Below are 20588 nucleotides of genomic sequence, written 5' to 3'. Positions count from 1 at the left end.
GCCAAATAAAAGCTAAACGTCGGCGAGACTCCGCTGGAACGAGGGGGTGGATGAAGCGGTGGATGAAGCGGTGGATGAAGCGGTGGTGCTGCGCTGGTGTCCGCTCCGACACTCTTCCCTGAGAACCCCAAACACACTTCTCTACGACTACATGGCGTACAACGCTGGCGGGGGAGGGGGGACGGACGTTTGGAGAAACAAGACGTGACAGAACGTGGAGGTGCCGCGTGGCGACGCGACGACACACGAGAAGCCAATATTTACAGACGGGTCGGGGGATGCCAACAGCGGCGGCGGCGTGCGGGGAGAGGGGGGGGGGGGGGGGGGGGGGGGGCCTCTTCTAACAGCTGGTGGGAATAGAGGAGGAGGCGTGAGGTCACGGCGCGGCGTCTGTGTTTGGTCGCGTCAAAGACTTTACAAGAACGGTCAGCTTTGGGACGAGACGGGCGCTGAAAGTCTGAAAGTCGCTGCGGCCAGGATGAGGAGTCTGATGGTTTCTATTTGTACAGTTTGTCTCCAGCAGGAGTCTATAGACCGGGTGTTTGTCCTCGGTGTGTGTTTTGCGTTCTACTTGCAGTCTCTGGATGCTGATTTTGGCTTCAAGCGACGAACCACTCCTACGGAAAAGTCAGTTTGCATTTCAAAGGGGTCTGTCGCTCACCGCCGCAAAACTCAAATCCTTCACAGTCCGCCTCTTCTTCCTCCTGCTCTGCGTTTCTTTTCTTCTTTTTTTTCTTTATCTGACCCCATATATATATATATATACATATATATATATATACATATATATATACATATATATATATACATATATATATATATATATATATATTTAACATTATAAAAAATAAGTTATTGCGCATCCAAAAAAAGTGCATCGTATATTTGAAAAATATCTCTTTCTCTCTTTACACGTTTCCATTTTTCTTCGCGTTACTCCGGGCCGATGTGGGGGGGTGGGGGTGGGGGTGGGGAGTCCGGTCGGAGGATGACGGCGGCGAGGTTTTTCAGCTTGTTGGCGCCGTTGTACTGGAGGGGCGGGGCTAAGGGAGGGGTGAGGAGAGAGATAGAGTGAGAGGAGAGAGAGGAAGGATGTGCTGCTACGCGATGACCATGGGGACGTCGTCTGAGAAGCCGCTGATCATGGGGGCGTCTTCATCGTCGTCACCTGGAGAGGAAGAGGAGGGAGGACGAGGGGTTAATGAGGACTGCGCAGTTCAAATGACTTGTTTCCGACTAATCGGTGAAGTGAAGCGAGGATCATAGAAGGACGATCGCGTTTCTCGTCCCGGGTACCCAGTTCGTCTCCGGACGAGAAGATGGCCGAGCCCAGACGGGAGTTGTAGTGCGAGTTGGCGAAGGCGGTGAAGTTGTTCTGCAGCCGGCGGTGCCTCAGGTAGAGCGCCACCAGACCCCCGCAGACCCCCAGCAGCAGCAGGAAGAGCACCGGGACCACCACGGCCGCCATGTCCCCCGAGTGGCCCTCGGCGCGGGAGGCGTCGGCGGCGCCTGGAGACGAGCAGAACCACAGAACCATAGAACCACACACGCAGCTTGGAATATTTCTTGCCGGAGCTCTTTGAAATGTCTCCGGTTTGATGTAGTTTCCTGATTATCCTACAGAGGGCGCTCTTGAGGGCTCGGTGTCGTGTGTGTGTGTGTGTGTGTGTGTGTGTGTGTGTGTGTGTGTGTGTGTGTGTGTGTGTGTGTGTGTGTGTGTGTGTGTGTGTGTACCTGTCAGCTGAGTGTACAGCAGCATGGCCGCCTCCCCACACAGCTGCCCGCTCACCAGGCAGCGAGCCTGGACGGAGAAGGTGTAGTTGTGTCCCGGCTGCAGGCTGCCGATGCGGAAGTACGTCTCCGTGGTGTTTCCCAGGAACGACGTCTGGTTGGTGGCGCTGTCCAGCGCGTGCACCTCGTAGCCCTTGGGCCAGCAGGGGGCAGAAGACCAGAGCATGAGTTCAGGTCTCACTTTGTAATGCGAATAAATCAGAATCTTTATCCCTCTAGAAGTGCAAATAGAGACATTTTAACTTTAGTTTTGAACTCATGTTTGGGTCTGATACCTTATAAATACTTCTAATTTGGGGGACTTTACAAAACATGGGGCCGAATCCCAAACTGTAGCTCTGAGGTGGATACATCAGCTTCCTTCCAGACCCTTACAGTCTTATAACTGAAGAAATTACAGTTAACACCATGATCGAAGCTCTACACTGGAAGTGGTGTGGCGGTCTCACCCGGCTCTCGTTGAAGCCCTTCTCTCTCACGGCCAGACTCTTCCAGAAGAGGAAGACGTGGTCTTTCTCCGTCAGGACCTTCAGGGCCTCGGGAGCCGGAAGGGGAACTGGAGCGGAGACACAAAAACCGTCCTCAGGTCAGAGGTCGCACACGTCAGGACGAGGGGAGTGGAAACTTATCAACCACGGGCCCCCTCGTGGTGGCGGCGTCCCACAGGGGCCTGTGTTGGGACCCATGCTTTTCATAATTTCAGTGAACGCTTTTTAAACCAAATCTGTTAGAATGAGGGGAAATCCTGTTCTGCGCAAAGCAAATACATTAAATAGAAATGTATCTGAAGCTGGTCAAAGCTCGAGAATATATCCTGTTTGTGGAGTTAAACTAAAATAATCCTGATAATCCGGCTGAATCCGATTCTGATCTCCACACTCTTTTAAGGATTTAGTGTCTAGAATGGGATCAGATCTCACTCCAAGTTTAATTTCTGATTTCTTTTGCATCTCTAGTCAGTCGAATGTGATCAAAATGTCAGTGAAAACATCAAGCAGATGGTGGAGGAGAGATATTAAAAAAAAAAAAAACAGATATTAACACAAAAAAATGCACGTATTCTCTTTAAATCACACTATTCTCCTTGGATTTCTTCTTGTACTATACGTAATTAACTCTCGTCAGACCTCATGCTGAGTCAAGGCCCCCACTGGCCCCCCGTGGCCCCTTAGCGCCCCCTGCTGGGCCTCGGCGCTGTACCTGTGCTGAGGGAGAAGCTGGCCTCTTTGCTCATGTTGCGCAGGCGGACGGAGACGCTGTAGCGTCCTCCGGGCTCCAGGCCCCTCAGGACGTACTCCACCGTGTTGTTGGAGGTGGTCAGCTTGTAGTCGCGCTCCACCTTCCGGATCACGTCCCGGACGTGGACGGCATACGTCTGGAGACACACAAAAGTAGGAAGCGGGTAGTTCTTTACAGGAGACGGAGGCACTTTGGTTCCTTCTATGACAATAAAGTTTGTTTTGTTGTTTTTTTTTAGTTGGTAAATTCAATTTAAAAGCAAGTGAATCGACGAGGCTGGAGTCAAACTACAAATGCTGCTTTTAGCCATGATTATCACATATGAGCATTAACGCACTTGGACTAAATCGATACGATTGAATACACTAATTTGTGATTCGTTATATATACATATAAAAAAAAGGATTCAAATCCCATATAACTCATATTAATATGAATTAATATCAAATGTCAGTTTATAAATATGAAGATTTCTTGTAATATTACTACATGTGGCTCCGTCGTATGGAGAATAGACTGCACTGCAACCAGCAGCTGAGTCAAGAGGTTCTAATAGTGTCAATCAAAAGCATCATCATCATCATCATCATCATCACAAACAGGGGGGGGGTGTATACCAGGTCTGAGTTCGGCGAGTCGAACGGCGGCTGCCACTTCAGCGTGGCCTGCGTCTTGTCGACCCTCACGCGGTGGAGGTTCCTGGGGGGAAGCCTCTCGTTGGGGATCATCTTCACCACGGCGTAGTCGGAGGGAGGGCCGAGGAAGGGCGAGACGACCCGAGCCTGAAGGGGGGGGGGGGGGAAACCGGAGTCAGTCAGCAGGGGTCCTGATTAATAGATTAATTAACAGGTCAATACAGGGGGGAAAATACACATTTTATATTGAAGTCATACAAGCATTTCCTGACTAAAAGTTGCATCCGTTTAACAAAAAAAACCAAAACAAGTTATGAAGAGTAAAAATAAAATATGTAAAGAATTCATGTATTTCTCCACGTTGAGATGGGAGGCGTTTCTCTTTCTAGAGTTCAAAGAGGTTTTTCTCTGGTCGTACAGAGACATCTAGTGGTCACAGGTGGTATGTAACATCTCCACAAGTCAGGACCAGCCAAACGAGTGGAAAAAAAAGAAATAAAAGTGTGACTTCTAGTGGAGGAAATGTGTTCTGCTTTGGATAAAGAGTCAAATTGGAAGGCAAGTCCTGACCAGGAAGAGGTACTGCTCGTCGCTGTCCACCGTCACAGTGACGCTGAGGGAGGAGGTCCGGACCTGGCGAGGACTTCGGTACAGATCCAGGAAGGAGGTGGCGTAAAACACCCCGAACACCTGGGAGGCGACACAGGACCACCGGAGTGTGTTACAACCACTTCAGAATTATTTTCTGAAAATCTTCTCCTGCAAAAAGAAACTGTATGAAGTCCAGAGAGGAGCCGGTGAATTAATGACATAATATCTTTCATTAATTTTCACTCATATACGGTGAAAAAGAAGTTTGTTTTTTTCTCACAATGTAATGTTATCTCACAATTTTAGAGAAGAGATGATGGTCCGTGATGTTACCAGAGGAGAACGTCCCTGTGCAGGACGAGGAGGACAGACACACGAGGACGAAGCTTCTCGCCATTTTTCAGCTTCTCTTCAGATTAAAAAAAATTTTTCCCCCCGATTTTCTCACTTTTCAGGGTTTTTTTTTTTTTACAAAAATGTGTCTGTTTGTTTTGTAAGATTATCTCAGGTTTTCTGATTTTATTCTCTGGTTCCCCACATTTTTTTTTCAAATTTTTCTCAGATTTTCTCAGTTTTAAATAAGATTAATTTTTTTTTCTCAGGTTTTCTGTTTTTTCTGTTCTGTTCTCCGGTTTTATTTTTTTTCATATTTTTTCAGTTTTATATCAGATTTTTGGGGGTTTTCTGATGGGTTTTCTGATTTAATTCACTGGTTTACAAAAACTTTTTTTTTTTTTCACATTTTCTCAGTTTTAAATCAGATTTTTTTTATGTTTTTTTCAGACTTTCTCAGATTTTTTGTTTTTATCCTCTGGTTTTCAATTTTTCTTTCAGATTTTCTCAGTTTTAAATCAGATTTGTTTTTAAATTCTCAGTTTTAAACAGATTTCTTTTTATTTTTTTAAATGTCAATTTTTTTAAGATTCTCTCGTGTTTTGTGTTTTCCAAGATTTGTTTTCCATACGTCTTTTTAGGCTTTCCCATTTTTCTCCTGAAGTTTTCTCTTCCGATTCTCTCTGGCGTTTTTCTGTTTTGTTTTTTTCTTCCTCAAATCAGTTTTTTTTTGAGATTCCCTCAGTTTTTCAAGGTTGTCGTTGTTTCCTTCTTTAGACCTCGCCGCCTCACCTGTGCAGGTGAGTCGTCGACGCTCCATGTGCACTCCACGGCCGTCTGGTTGAGAGCTCGAGCTTTGAGGCTGGGCCCGTCGGGCTGCGAGCCTCTGGTCTGCTGCTGCGACAGGGCGGTGGGGCTGTCTCCGACGCTGGTGTGCGCCCACACCGCCACCTCGTACAGCGTGCCCGCCGTCAGGTTTGTGGCTGCAAACACAGTGGCTATGGGTTAGTGAGACCGGATTCATCTCAACATCCTGCAACCGTCTGGAGCAAAGAATCAGCGTTAAAACAATTACGATGCTTGAATATTCTACAATCCTAAAAGGATTAATGTTGTGGTTTATATACTTTATATGTCATCAAGCCCGAGCATTTGGATTTAACGAGATGGTTTGATCAACTTTTTAGTTTGAGGTCTGCTAAATATCAACAGCAAGGCTGATAAGAACCACACTGGTCTGCCAGAAGATTAGAACCACCTCGCTGAGTGTTTGTTTTGGTCGTCCTCAAATCATCTGACGTGCATCAAACCGCCCCGCGTGAAACTCTTCTGGCTGATCAGAGTGTCTCTATAATCAGTGAGCTTGTGATTTTAAACAAAGTTTAAAAGTCATTTAGAAAAATAAATAAAGAGTACTGAGCAGAAGAGATGAGTTTGGGCCGTGGAGGAAGCGGAGATGGACGGGATGTTTACCTCTAAGAACCGAGTCTCTGACGGTGAAGTTCCTGTTCTCCTTGACGTGTGAGTCGAACTGCCAGGATAGAACCACCGCGTACCGCTGCACCTGCAGGGGAACACCTGGACGGGTCAGTGTGTGTGTGTGGTGTGTGTGTGTGTGTGTGTGTGTGTGTGTGTGTGTGTGTTCAGGGTGTGTGTTCAGTCCCACCTCGTACTGAGAGTTGAGGCTGAAGGAAAGGCTCATGCTGTCGCTGGTGATGCTGTCGGCGTTGACGGACGGAGGAGGAAGAGCTGCGGACAAAACCTGTCGGTCAATCCTTTCTGCATTTACAGTTCGGCTATGAATGGATGGATGGATGGATGGATGGATGGATGGATGAGGGGAAAGTAATTCAACAACAAAGTGACTCCTTCAAGTCTTTAACTTTACCGACTGAAGCTTTCTGTCACACGTCGTCAGGAATTCTACCTCTTACACCCTGTTTGGAGCTGAGAAGCAGCCCTGCACCCTGATGCTGCCGCCGCCCTGCTCCTTTGTGACGACATGCAGAGTTTGTATTTTATCTCTTGGACTGGCGTCTCGACTCGTCACCTATCTCAGCCTCGCTCATTAGTTTTGTTTTCACGCAGCTGGTGAAGACGGCTCCAGACACAGTGCTACGCTAGCAACCTTATCAGTCACGGACAGATGATCTATGGGAGCAGAAACATCTGGAAGCGCAAGACTGAAGCAGGGGAGGACCTGTGTGCCAGCAGGGGCTCCTCGCTCACCTTTCTTTGGCGTGATGGACTTCACTTCGCTCCAGTTCCCCACGCCTCGGCTGGTCACCGCCGCCACCTGGGAAACATCAGAGATTACGCGCCGAGCAGCCAGGGTGTTCCGGTGCTCACCTCAAGGGGGCAGTGCAGTGCTCTTACCCTGAACCGGTACAGCATGTCAGGCTGCAGCTCCTTCACCTCAGTGCTGCAGCTGGAGGAGCGCTGGGACATCCAGTCCACACCCAGAGCCTCGCTGTACTCCACCTGAGAGAGAGGGAGAGAGACAGAGAGAGAGAGACAGAGACAGAGACAGAGACAGAGACAGAGACAGAGAGAGAGAGAGAGAGAGAGAGAGAGAGAGAGAGAGAGAGAGAGAGAGAGAGAGAGAGAGAGAGAGAGAGAGAGAGAGAGAGAGAGAGAGAGAGAGAGAGAGAGAGAGAGGCAGTCAACAATGAGACCACAGGCATGTCCATGTGTGATGCAGTGGAATATTTCCAGACTGTTTTCATGTCATTTTCAGACCTTGCATATCAGAATATACCTGCACATACCAGCTGGGACCACTAGGTGTCACTGCATGCTAACAGAAAGCTGCAACGCCATGGACCCATCATCAGTTTCAGTTAAAACCTCCAGGAAGATGAGAAATCCTGCGGCTGCTGTGTTCATCTCTGACTCCAGGCTTCTCATCACCTCATAATGTTTTCATTAACAGCGTGAATGTTTTATTAATTAACCTTTATATGCTAATTAAGACTGTAGATTTTACTGTATGTCTGCGAAACCGTTGAAGAAAGTACACGGTCATCTCTTTGGACTGGGTTGAGACCCCCTGCTGGGGGGGGGGGGGGTTAGACTCTGAGCCTGTTTACTTGTAATCTGATTACTTGACTCACGATGTACTCTCTGATGAGTCCGTGGCCTTTGTCCGGGGGGTTCCAGGAAACCTGCACCGCCCCCTCCTCGCCATTATCACAGGACAGCTGCAGGTTCCTGGGAGGGTCAGGAACTACACGCACACACACACACACACACACACACACACACACACACACACACACACACACACACACACACACACACACACACTTTATAATAATTATCAATCAATAAGCATGTACAAAAAGTAATCAATAAAATATAATTTGTATTAAAAAAAAACAGCAGCAATGCAGGAACGTGAAAAGTAACTTATTATCACTTCTATACTAAAAAGTATAAGCAGGCCCTGCAGCGACGGCTGCGGCCATCTTGAATGAGGACACTCTCCACCTCCACTACACTTACTTCTATTGATCAATCACTGTCTTTGCAGTTAAAATCATCAGGACTCCCTGAATGTCCACCTGGTTTGTACAGAGGATCCAAGATGATTTTTCTGCGTTAAAAATATGTGACCTTGTCATACTAAAATATTGTAATAAGACTAATAAAACACTGAGAGAAGCAGGTCTCCAGATGTGTGTCGGAGCTGCAGCATGTTGACGAGCCGTCATACTCACGTCCCTCCGGCGTCCGCACCGTGATCACCTCGTTGGTCTTGTGCAGCTTGCTGAGACACTGCGTCAGCACCTTGACCTGGTAGGTGGTGTCGGGCTTCAGCACGGTCAGCTTGTAGCTGGTCTTGTTGCTGTGGGTGTCCATGATGGTCCACTGCTGCGTGCCCACCAGCCTGAGAGGCACAAGCAGCACAGTGTCAACTTAACTGGGCTGGAACTAGAAAAAAAAAAGGTAGCGTGAAACCTTTATAAATACAGAAAATAAATAGCTAAAAATAAATAAATAATAATAATAAAAAAATAAAAAATAAAAAATAAAAATATATATATATACATTTAAAAAAATAAATATATATATATGTATGCAGATTTAGTCAAACAATTGAAGAATAGGTCCTGAAAATCTTCATATTTCATTGGACAAGTGATTACATTTGGCTTCAATATTTCTTATTTACTTTAAAATGTGGATCATTGTTGAATACAATGCCACATTTTGTGACTTATATATATATATATATATATATGTATAATATTACAATGTCTAATCTAATTATAATGGAGAGAATAGTAACAGTGTTACACGACGTACACGTGTATTTAATTATTGTTAAAAGATGGGGTTAAGGTTCACCTGTAGTAGATGAGGAAGTAGCAGGAGTCCAGCGGGAGGTTTTTGGGCCGAGACCAGGTGAGAGTGACGGCCCCCGAGAAGTCTGGTGTCCACTGGATGTTCTGCACTTTGTAGGCCAGCGTGTCCACTGGGAACGGGAGGCGGCAGGGTGGTATTAATGTTTAGGTCGAGAAGAAGAGAGTCCAGCAGGAGGGAGCGGTGTCTTACACTCAGGGGGTCATTCCTAATTCACACTACCTGCTGGATCTTAAAAACCAGCAACGCCCTTGAAGTAGGACCTGAAAATCCTCTCTTTTCATTTATTTTGTTTACTTAATCTTTGATGGAGTTGCGTTAGATTGGATTGCGTTAAAAAAAAAGTGTGTTTCTCTCTGGGATTTCTACAGCCGTGAACAGGGTCCAGTTCAATATGAAATTAATCTGAAATGCAGGATTTTGCATTCATAACAGAAGAATTAGGGGAAAACCACAGTGCGTGTGTGGAGAACGGACAAGCTGTTGTTCAGTGTGTTTGTTAGTGAAACTCTGCTGCCCCCAGTGGACCCATGAAGAACTGCTGGTAAATGTCGGGCTTCGCTCCTTACGGGTGCAGTCGTCCTCGTCGCTGTGGTCGGAGCAGTCCAGGAAGCCGTCGCAGCGCTCGCCGTCCAGCACGCAGGCCTCGCCATCAGAGCAGCGCGTCCCGTTCACACACACCAGAGGACCACGAGTGGCTGCACACACACACACACACACACACACACACACACACACACACACACACACACACACACACACACACACACACACACACACACACACACACACACACACACACACACACACACACACACACACACACACACACACACACACACACACACACAGATTTAGGATTAGAGGTTCTGCAGCCTTTAACATTCTCGGACCTTCTAAATTTAATTTCATTGAATTCGGTCATTCTTCATTTATTCACTGGTTTGGTTTTGAAGGCAAAAGCTTCTCTCGCTGACTTTAAACTGCAGCTCGCAGACGTTCGTCACCTTCACTGACGGGGAAATGTTTCAGAGAGAAACATGGAGCTTCACAGATTTGAGTTTTTTCCGAGGTAAAAACGATGAAATGACAGCCCATAATAAGTGTTTTCTCCTCAAAGTTGAAAGCTTTGCTCAGGTGTTGAATAAACAAATAGCTATAATAAAGAGAATACGCTCTCCTGAGAACAACGTGGGACCTCGTTTGAGGCCCTGTGACGGGGAGAGGTGTGGCGGTGTGTAACCCACGAGAAGAGAGCAAACCCCCGATGACATCACTTCCTTGTACGCGTGGCCTGCGAGCCACATGTCGGGACACTCACGGCACTGGGCTTCGTCCGAGCCGTCCTGACAGTGCGCCTGGCCGTCGCAGCGCTGCCAGTCGGGGATGCACCGCGGGGGGCGCCGGCACTGGAACTGGCCCCGGGCGCAGCGACCCGGCGCCGGAGGCGGCGGGGGAGCCGGGGCCTGGGTGGGCACGGGGGCCGGCGTCACCGAGCCGTTGACCGCTGCGGGTGGGGTGGAGACGAGAAAGGAAGTGAGCCGCGCCTTCGAGATCAGCTCTCGGGGGGACGGGGACGGGAGAGCTGGGCCGGCACCTGTCGGGCATCCCAGCTCGTCGCTGCCGTCGGGACAGTCGGCGTAGCCGTCGCACACCCACGTGTTGATGATGCACGCTCCGGAGCCGCAGTGGAAGCGATTGGGGGCGCAGGTGACGGGACCCGGGGCCACGGTGTGAGGGGTCACGCCACCTGGAAGACACAAAGCAAAAAAAAAAAAAAACACAAGTTGAATGACCTTAGGCCCAGGACCAGGCGTGATGCGGCGGGCCGGTCCGGGGGTCCTGACCTGTACACTGAGCTTCATCAGACCAGTCCCCGCAGTCGTTCTCCCCGTCGCACTTCCACCACGTCGGGATGCAGCGGCCATTTCTGCACTCGTACTGGAAATACCTGGAGCAGCCGGGAAGCTCTGTGGGGGCAGCTGCAAGACGCGGGGGAGCGACTGACATCAGTGTGTGTGTGTGTGTGTGTGTGTGTGTGTGTGTGTGTGTGTGTGTGTGTGTGTGTGTGTGTGTGTGTGTGTGTGTGTGTGTGTGTGTGTGTGTGTGTGTGCGTGCGCATCTGCCGCTCACCACAGTTGGCCTCATCAGAGTAATCCCCGCAGTCGTCCATGCCGTCGCACTTCCACTCCAGGCTCACACACACTCCGTTGGCACACTGGAAGGTGTAGGCGTCACACACTTTCCCAAACTCGGACGACGTGGCTGACGAAGGACACACACACACACACACACACACACACACACACACACACACACACACACACACACACACACACACACACACACACATACACACACACAGTTACACACAGACTCTTGTTCTCCGTGAGCAATCCAACGTTTTCTTTTCCCCCGGAGAGGATTTAAAGAACCGGCAGCTCGGCGACGACGCCTTCTCACCACACTCGGCATATTCCGGGTCCTCGTCAGATCCGTCCTCGCAGTGTTTGATCCCGTCACACACCAGAGACTGGAACAGACACTGGGCTCTGTTCTTGCACACGAACTCCATGTAGCGCGTGCACAGCGGGTCTGTGGAGGAATTCGACTACCGTCAGTGGTCACAACCTCACAACACACACAATCTGCTGAGGTTCCATTCAGATGTCAATGTCTGTGTTTGCTGAAGCTAGCCCAGTGAAGGAGGAATGAAGGATGGAGTCGAAGTGGATTTATCTCGGGGTTCACATGTTTACCGTAATAAACAAAGCTTTATTTGATGTTCTAATCCCTCCAATATTTTCAGCTCTGGCGTTATTCTGCTGGGAACAGTGGAGCTGCGGAGTTCCTCGGGCTTCAGTCTTTGGGCCCACCGCCTGTTTGTTGACTTGTTTTGCACGGAGCCACTCACCGCAGTTGCGCTCGTCGGCGCCATCTGGGCAGTCCTGGATGCCGTTGCAGTGCGCCGTAGAGGGGAGGCATGTGTTGTTGGAGCAGAGGAAGCCTTTACACAGAGTTCCCTCTGAAACACAACAACACACCTCTGTTTGTTTCCACCTGACGACTGAACCACGGATTATTATTTTTTTTTTAATTTTTTTTTTTAAACACAAGGCGGAGTCTTTTTTCCTCCCTTTTTTCTTTCCCTAATCAAAGCCTACATGCTATTTAAGTGCATTTGTGTGAAAGAATCAGGAATACCACAACACCATGTACTATTACTTATACCTACAGAAAAGGTGGTAAACAAAAGCTGGAGAAACAGGCGGCGTCAGGACTCACCGCAGTACTGAGGGTCTTCATCCGAGTCGTCCTGACAGTCGTCGTCGCCGTCACACTTCCAGCGCTGTGGGATGCAGTGGCCGGTGTGACACTGGAAGCTGCTGGGCTCGCAGGTATGATGGCCCACTGGGGACAAACAAGACATAACCCGGGAAACGGCGGAGCTGTTAGGCTGCGTCGCCCCCCCCCAAGACGAAGCGACGCTCACTGGGTAAATCTTTTAGACGCGTCGTCACAATAAAGGGGAACGAACATCAGAAGCTTGTTGTTTGACACCAGCCTCATCCTCCCGTCTCTTTAAGGAGCGTGGAGGGGTGGATACCCCCACCCCGCTGGAGGACGGGTCCTCCTCACCTGTGCAGTTGGTTTCATCAGACCAGTCCCGGCAGTCGTTGTCTCCGTCGCAGCGCCACGCCTCGCGGATGCAGACGCCCCGAGCACAGGTGAACTCCCCGGGACCGCACTGGTGAGACTCTGAGACACCGGCAGAGCAGGGACACAGTCAGACAGGACAGACGGTTGGGGGGGGGTAGATGCAGCTCCCCACTACTCCCACCAGGAGCCCCCTGGTGAACCGGACCCAGGCTCAGCAGGTCCTTAATGTGTGGCTTTCTAAACACATTTTACATGCACTTTCATTGATTTTTTTCTTCTTCTTCTTCTTTTTTTTTAAACAAATTCTATAAAGGAAAGGATACCTCCTGTTTCTGTAATATCCAGTGGCTCACACAAGATGTACACGACTCAAACCATAAAGATCACGTCTGACTCCAAAAGCCACCGATCATCACTGAACAAAGGCTCACACACTCAACGTTCTACCATGTGGTCAATTTTCACCTTCAATCAAGGGGTTTTTCAGTCAATCACACTGTGGTGTATTCCCCTTTTCTAACTTTAGGTTTGTTTTTTGCAGGATAGTGGAAGGAGCTTTAGCTAATTGTTCAATTAAACAGTGTAATTTGAAACATCTGATAATATTTATGTTGCGGCCGTCGGTCTTTAACACGTTTGAAACGGTATGCCAGTAAAAAGTGACTGCAGGGAGAGCGAAGTGGAGAACTGGTGGGTCTGTTCGTCTCCCTTCTGTCTCCTGCAATACAACCACGAGGACTCTGAGCTCGTTCACATCCTGGCTCCTCGTCGCCGGGCAGAATAAACTCATCGTGTTGTAATGCATGAGGTTTTCTCTGTAATCCGGAGGGTTTTTTTGTTGTTGTTTTTTCTATTTTGGAATCAGGAGTTCCAGCTCCTTCGTGTCCACAAAAGGTTTTGAAAACCACATCATCAATAGGAGCATAAACAGCGATGTTAATAATGAGAACTAAAGATATAACTGCAGATAAGTGTAGCAGGAAGTACGTCTTAACATCACAGTGTTAACACAGACGGCACTGCGGGCTTAGTTAATTATAATAATCGTTAATTATTAATCCTCTTAAGACCAAAAGAGACATTTTTTATGACTTTTCACCAAATCTTTTATTTTTTCCAGAAAACACATTTAACCTATAAATAATGCTGACACAGCTTATAAAGTTTCAGAATATATTTTTTGAAACCAAAACTGTATCTTATGTTGTATTTGTGAAGTTTCAGTTATTACTAAAATTAATATTTTAAGCTGCTTTTGTACCTGATTTTAGCCGTTTCAATTTAGCCGTTCAAAGTACTTGAGCTTTTGAGCAAATTTTAAGCTTCTTTTTTTTTTATCCAGCCAAGAGATGAGATTCCTTTGGAAAACGATTCCGGTGTGTAAATAAAATGTAAATAAGGTCAAAATGTTTATCTAGGTACAATTCTGCGAAAGGTTCAGGGTGCCGCAGCTTCATCCTATGAACCGTTTCATGTTAATTATTCTGTAACATTCTTATTTGTCGTAACTCGATGTAATGTGGCATAAATAGGAGGTATTACCCTCATTCATTGAGCTCAGTGAGGCGTCGCCACGTACCGCAGTGCTCCTCGTCACTGTTGTCTCCACAGTCGTCCTCGTGGTCGCACTTGAAGGCCAGCGGGATGCAGGAGCCGGACGCCATGCAGCGGAACTGGTTGGAGGGGTCGCAGGTGGTGGTGGCTGCAGGGGGGAAGGGGGATTGGGGGGAGGAGGGGGTGAGGGGTTTGTGTCTGCGGGAACGTGAAGCGTCGGGGGCCGCGGACTTACGGCACTCCTGCTCGTCGCTCATGTCGCCGCAGTCGTTGTCGCTGTCGCACTTCCAGATGCTGCTGATGCAGCGGCCGTTGGAGCAGCGGTACTGGTTGGGCAGGCAGCTGCGTTCTGATTGGACGAAAAGCGGGCGTCACACACACACACACACACAACACGGACACGAGGGGCGTCCGGAGAGGGGGGGTTTTCAAGACTGGGGGGTGGGGGGCGCGGAGTCTCACCGATCTTCACGCAGGAGTTGTTCCGGAGCTGGTAGCCCAGCGGACACTGGCACTGCAGCTCGCCGCTCGCCGTGCTCTGGGTCGGGGCGCCGTCGGGGCAAACGCAGGTGTGGCGGTGGCCCGGCTGGGGCAAACACAGCAGGCTGCACGGCTGGTCAGCACATGCGTTATGGCCTGGTGGAGAAATTCATCGACACGTTTAAAGTCGATGAGGTGAAAAAACAAACAAAAAAAAGAAAACCACATTCCTCCAGGTTTTAACTTCAATTATCTCTTGGATCTGGTTAAAACAATGTCAAAACTAATATTTTCAGCATTGTTCACATTAAAATCTCTCTAAGATGCTCTATAATCTGGATGTTTGGCAGTTTTAATAAAACTGTCCCCACACATCCGAGCTCACTAGGTAAAATAAATAAATGTGCAACTCCTTAAACCTTGTGTTAGCGCCAACAGCTGGACATGACGATGCACTGCAGAATGGAACACATCTGGAACCTTCTGCCTGGTTAGTCCCATACATTCACAACATCTTTTAAGGGTGTTTAAGTTACTCTGAAGGGAAACTGCTCTCCTTTTAATTCAATTATCCTGTAATGACGCCAAACAACCAGGATCTTCGTTCGTAAATGTCGAATTGAATGTTTCAAAGAAATAACAAATAGAAAAATGGTCCTTTCTGCTTTTCCAGATATAAGTGCTCATGTTTTCTGGTTCTTGTGTGGCTGCGTGACCGTTCCCTGTACGACTGTTCCCCGTCTGCACCTCACCTCTGTTCTTGCCCTTATAGAAGATCTTGAGGTCCATCACTCCGGTCAGTCGACCCACGATCAGCTCGTTGTTCTGCGATCCGGCTTTAGGAGCCTTGAAGATCCCCATCCTGGACCAGTCGTCCCAGTACAGGTCGTTCTGAAAACCAGGCCAGGAGAAGCGTGAGACGCTGCGTCCGGCTGTGTCCCCGGGGCAGTGTCCCACGCTTCCTGCAGCTACCTTGAAGACGGCGATGGCGTATGGGTGGGGCAGCCCCTCCATGAGCACGCTCCTCTGCGCGCCGCTGAACTCCGCCCTCTCGATGCGGTCGCTGTACGCCTCGGTCCAGTACAGCCAGTGGTCGTCGGCCGTGATGCCGTTGGGCCAGCGGACGCCCTCGGACACGATGCAGGACACGTGGGACCCGTCCATGTGGCTCCGGTAAACGCCGGCCGCCTTGTCGCCCCAGTCCGTCCAGAACATCAAACTGGGGCAAATCGGTACAGATCCACATCAAACTCCAGTAAAACTTTACTGAATGAAGTGATTGATGGTATTTCTCTTCGGAACATGCGCTTGTGGGATGAGCAGCGAGGCTGAAAATGCGCCCTGAACTGTGACAAGTTGCAATTGTGAAAACGCTTTTTCTAGTCGGTTGATTTTTTTGGATGATTAAATAATCAGAAATCAGCTTTCTGATCATTTCAGTCAAAATGTAACAGAGAAGCTCACAGCTGCTGCTCAAACTGCAGATATATTGAAACCTGACTTGTCCACTGGATTAACGGAACACGGATTCCTTGGTACTTCCTTGGTAAAATAAAAAGTAGCCGTGTTAAACTCACAAAGGGCTTCTCATGTAACCTGATAGAGTTTCTGTGTTTTCAACAAAAGCGTTTCATTAGAACACAACATGGCCTATTCAATCCAGATTAATCCTGAATAATGTTCAGAGACCTGCAGGGGGGGCAGACGTGACAGATGTGATTTATACATTCCAGCCTTCAGGGATGTGATGAAAGCAGAAGTGTGTTTACCTCTCTACAGGCAGCAGGACCAGGGCCCGCGGGTGTTCCAGGACCGAGGAATTCAGCAGAGTGTGGCGCAGGTCTCCGTCAGGGTTGGAGACCTGACAAACACACACACACACATACATTTTAGAGATATTAGAGCATCTTCCTCCTCACTAAGTGGCGTACCTTCAGAAACCTTCAAGATTATAGACAGTCTACAAACAACTGTTGAGCAGGATTAAATTGACCAGAAATTTTAATTATTGACTTGGTACTTTGAGTACCTCGGTCAAAGTATTTAATGTGTTTTGTTTGTTAAATCCTAAGTTCTCAGTTCTCAGCTGTCAGGCTCCTCTCAGGTGGAACCGGCTCCCAGGTTCAGTTCAGGAGGCCGACGCCGTCTCACCTTTAATGTTCTCTAATCCAGTGTTTTTCAACCTTTTTTGAGCCAAGGCACACTTTTGTCTTTGGAAAAATCTGGAGGCACACCACCACCCGAAAATGTTAAAATGTGAAACTCTGTAGCCTCCATTAACAATATAAAGTCATTCTCATCAAAGTTTTATCAACAAGAATCAAATAAATACAAAAAAAAAGTATTTCCCAATTTTTTTTTTCTATTTTGACTCGCTCAGTGTGAAAACTGGACCTGATGGATGAACACAGAGCTGATATCCTGGTTAACATTCTTCCTTTTCAAAAACTTCTCCATCACTGTCACTGACACAGTACTTTGATACAAGATGGGAGCAGCTGCAGGTGGTGGAGCTTAACCAGACTGACGTCTGTTAAGTTTCCATTTCACCAGCACGTCCTAATGTCTTGTCTCAAAGTTCTGTGCTGCCATCTATTGGCGAAGAGTATTTATACATGATTACTCTTCAACACACTGTCGGCTGTGAGAGCCAATGTTTTTTTAGAAAAAATGTGAAATTGGATAATTTCCCACGGCACACCTGACTAGATCTCGCGGAAACACCAGTGTGCCGCGGCACAGTGGTTGAAAAACACTGGTCTAATCAATAAAGCTGGTTCTGACCATTTTCTAGTGAAGCTGCTGTAGGTTTAGACTTTTTTCCATGTATTGAAGCTCACGCTCATCACACATACCTCGATCTTTTGTGCTCCGGCGTCGACCCAGTACAGCAGCCTGCTGATGGGGTCAAAGGTCAGGGCTTCCACGGTCTGCAGATCTTTCCTCACGACGACCTCCTGCCCCGTGCTGCCATTCAGACACAGCCGCTGCGCGAGAGACGCACATCAGAGGTGCCGCCACGTCCGCGGCAAAACCCCGGGAGTGTCACGACTGAAAAGGCGCCGTGCAAATGGGAGGATCCAACGCTCACCTGGATGGTGTCCAGAGAGATGTCGGCCCAGTACAGGCAGTTCCTGTCGTAGTCGAAGTCCAGAGCCACGGCCTCCCGGAGGCCGGCCAGCGGCAGCGCCTGGTCGGTGCCGGTGGCCAGGTCGTACCGGTGGATGGAGTTTCTCACCGCGTACAGGATGAACTCGTTGCTCTCTGCAGCAACAGACAAGACACAGAGCAATCTGAGGACATGAGCAGCAACAGGCTCAAAACCCTTGTTGGATTGTCGGCGAACATTTTTACTACTTTGTTAACTTTGAATGTATTTTTCTTTTTTTTTATTTAAAACGTTTATTGAATGCAAAATGTTTCTTACAATACCTCCCTGTTGAACAGCTTTTTTTCCTTCCATCAATGCTGTGAATCCCAAACATTCCAATAATACTATTGAAGGACTACGTATTTGTCTGCACTATGTAAATGTATTTTTCTATTACCAGCAACACGGCGATAACACAGATTAAAACAGCAAATCAAGCAAACGCCGCGGGACTCAAAGTGCATGTTGCAGGAGAAACCCCCGTCCAGAAGGTCCCTACCTCCAACGGGACAGGGCAGCATCTCTCCGCCCAGCCGGGACTCCACGTCTCCTCCACTGCAGCTGTCTCCCGGCACCTTCCTGTATCTGCAGCAGCAGCAGCAACACGACAAGCCGTCAAGGTTTCCCCTCAGCCGGACGCCCGGGCGGCACTCCCAGCCGACAAAATACAAACAGGAAGTTACCCTTTGCTCCGCCTGTAGGTGGTGCCGACGGGACACGGGACCGGAGGGGCGTAGAGGTCGCCCAGGAACTCGGGGTCGGGCACGCACACTTGTAGAGACAAGTCCTCGCTCAGCTTGAAGCCGTAGTCACTGCGGGGGGGGGGGGTAGGAGGTCGATCAACGAGAATCCAGACGCTGAATCAGGATCTTTGTTATTTAAAAATGTGTCAGGATCGAATTTAAATCTTTGGCGCCGATAGAAAACATTCACTCACTTGGCCGTTTCTCCTTCTGGAGCACTTTTTTTTTTGCTTCGTTTGAGTCTCAAAGCTCTTCACACTCCCGGAGATGAATTCCTATTATAATATGTAAAATGTGGGTTTTCTCTGGGTCGTCTCACTGGAGGGTTTCCTGCTCTGAGTCCAGACTCCCGTATTACATTTAAAGATAGTAAATTCATTAAAATGACCCTCATTATGTGGCTGAAATTATTTCTACTGAAACAAATGTGGTAATAATGTTAATGATCTGTAGACATTTGCAGGATGTCAGTTATCCGGTCCAGACTCTGGAGGTAAAGCAGGTCCTAGAAGTGTCCTTGTATTTACTCAAATTTGTTTATTTTTTCATGTTTTCAGCTTAAAACCAGAAAGGCACTTTACTAGGGACAATAATGAAGCCTGTTGTTGACAAATAAGATAAAGTAGTTAAATATCAGCTAAAACTGACGAATGTGATGAGAAAAAGAATTTTTTTTTAATTGAATAAACTTGAATAATGTAAGACAGGCTATACTTGTAGAAGACTTTTTGTCCTCCGTTCACATTCATTAAATCTACGTATGCAGATAAACACACATTCACGTCGAAGCACGTTTTCCCTGGAAAATAAATCGAGTTAGAGCTGCGTCTCGTCAGGAACCCGGTTCACCTAAACCAGCTGTTTCTGGCCTGTCGTCCACATGAGGCGGTTCTTAGAAGCATGAAAATAGTTTTTTTTTTTTTTTAAACACGGGTCTCAGAGTGGGGAAATTGTAAAACCCCGGCTCAAAGTCGATCATCTGTGTAAAGAAGATGAGGCAATTCCCCACCCCCTCTCCACCGTAGCCCGTGATGTCATCAAATAACCACAACAATCGGGGACTAGAAGCTCTGGTGGAGCTTCAGAAGCTACTGACGCTAGGAGGAGCAGGGCCATAGACCTATAGAACTAGTTATATACAGGTTTATGCCCTGAAGCCTGGTGTTGAGTCGAGTTCATAGTGACGTGTGGACGGAATGTTTTTGGGAGAAGGCTGGGGAGAAAAAAACATTTTTTTTTTTTTTTGTTTGGTGGTGTGGATGTACCCCGAGACCCTGGCCTGTCTCACCATTCGTAGTCCTGCCGTGTGCAGGAGCAGTTGGAGACGGTGACGGGCCGGTCGAAGTCTTCGCCGTTGAAACAGGTGGCATGAGGAGCCCGCCTCTTGAAGGTGACCTCCCGGCCCAGCAGACACTCGTTACCGTGTTCGTCCGACGGCGACCAGCGCTTGTAGTCTGCGTCGGAGCACGGCACACCTGAGGAGAGATCATCGCACCATAGAAATCACATTTGAATTAGTCACCTTTTGTTCATTTTTGGGGTCGTCCTACATTCAGTATCTTTAGAACACTTGTTCAGACAGAAAACTGGTGTTATGTGATTTTTTATTTTATTTTTTTACTTTCTCGGGAGTTATTATGCCTTAAAGCTTCAGAGATTTATATCCCGATGAGGCAGTGGAACAGAATCCCATACCGAGCACCTCGGAGGTGTTGACCTGCAGGATGAGCCAGCTGTGCCGCTGCTCGGCGTACGAGCCGAAGATGGTGAAGATGGTGCTCTTCTCTCCCGGCTCCGTCAGCAGCTGGTACACGTACACCTCCTTGTCCGAGAACTGAAAGTCCGTCCACGTCTCGCCTTCGTTGGTGCTGAACCTGCCGGGAACACCACCAACACCTCATCTTTCTCTCATCATTATCTGACTCTTTGTTTTTTTTTGTTTTTCTTTTCCTGCCATTCCCTGCATGCTGCTGACAGCTCCGTTTGGGAGTTTCCAGGGTTACCATTCATACGCTGACGATACAATTGTATCCTCGGTGTGCCACG

The 20588-nt window shown here is 48.1% G+C and overlaps 1 protein-coding gene across 1 annotated transcript in view; it reads right to left on the bottom strand.

Annotated features, from left to right (window-relative positions):
* Positions 1-1042: 1042 nt before the first annotated feature.
* The window catches only part of sorl1 (sortilin-related receptor, L(DLR class) A repeats containing), a gene marked incomplete at its 5' end in the record, with an annotated part of 67073 nt that continues 47527 nt past the window's right edge, over positions 1043-20588 (bottom strand). The window contains 36 exons of the mRNA XM_080514735.1: positions 1043-1168; positions 1297-1509; positions 1735-1924; positions 2241-2347; positions 2992-3166; positions 3648-3812; positions 4236-4355; positions 5382-5572; positions 6063-6153; positions 6256-6338; positions 6819-6885; positions 6966-7070; positions 7703-7815; positions 8309-8478; positions 8940-9066; positions 9524-9652; positions 10276-10461; positions 10552-10704; positions 10802-10936; positions 11088-11219; positions 11418-11549; positions 11869-11979; positions 12240-12365; positions 12594-12713; positions 14194-14316; positions 14404-14517; positions 14631-14804; positions 15401-15539; positions 15621-15867; positions 16418-16509; positions 17504-17635; positions 17740-17912; positions 18299-18384; positions 18483-18611; positions 19831-20017; positions 20238-20416. Coding sequence (XP_080370861.1) covers positions 1101-1168; positions 1297-1509; positions 1735-1924; positions 2241-2347; positions 2992-3166; positions 3648-3812; positions 4236-4355; positions 5382-5572; positions 6063-6153; positions 6256-6338; positions 6819-6885; positions 6966-7070; positions 7703-7815; positions 8309-8478; positions 8940-9066; positions 9524-9652; positions 10276-10461; positions 10552-10704; positions 10802-10936; positions 11088-11219; positions 11418-11549; positions 11869-11979; positions 12240-12365; positions 12594-12713; positions 14194-14316; positions 14404-14517; positions 14631-14804; positions 15401-15539; positions 15621-15867; positions 16418-16509; positions 17504-17635; positions 17740-17912; positions 18299-18384; positions 18483-18611; positions 19831-20017; positions 20238-20416 — 4984 coding nt within the window. The 3' untranslated portion in view covers positions 1043-1100. The remainder of the gene's footprint in view (positions 1169-1296; positions 1510-1734; positions 1925-2240; positions 2348-2991; positions 3167-3647; positions 3813-4235; positions 4356-5381; positions 5573-6062; positions 6154-6255; positions 6339-6818; positions 6886-6965; positions 7071-7702; positions 7816-8308; positions 8479-8939; positions 9067-9523; positions 9653-10275; positions 10462-10551; positions 10705-10801; positions 10937-11087; positions 11220-11417; positions 11550-11868; positions 11980-12239; positions 12366-12593; positions 12714-14193; positions 14317-14403; positions 14518-14630; positions 14805-15400; positions 15540-15620; positions 15868-16417; positions 16510-17503; positions 17636-17739; positions 17913-18298; positions 18385-18482; positions 18612-19830; positions 20018-20237; positions 20417-20588) is intronic.

This window comes from Blennius ocellaris (genome assembly GCF_963422515.1).
Source record: "Blennius ocellaris genome assembly, chromosome: 2".
NCBI classification, from domain to species: domain Eukaryota; kingdom Metazoa; phylum Chordata; class Actinopteri; order Blenniiformes; family Blenniidae; genus Blennius; species Blennius ocellaris.
This window is presented reverse-complemented; position numbering and strand designations above follow the sequence as displayed.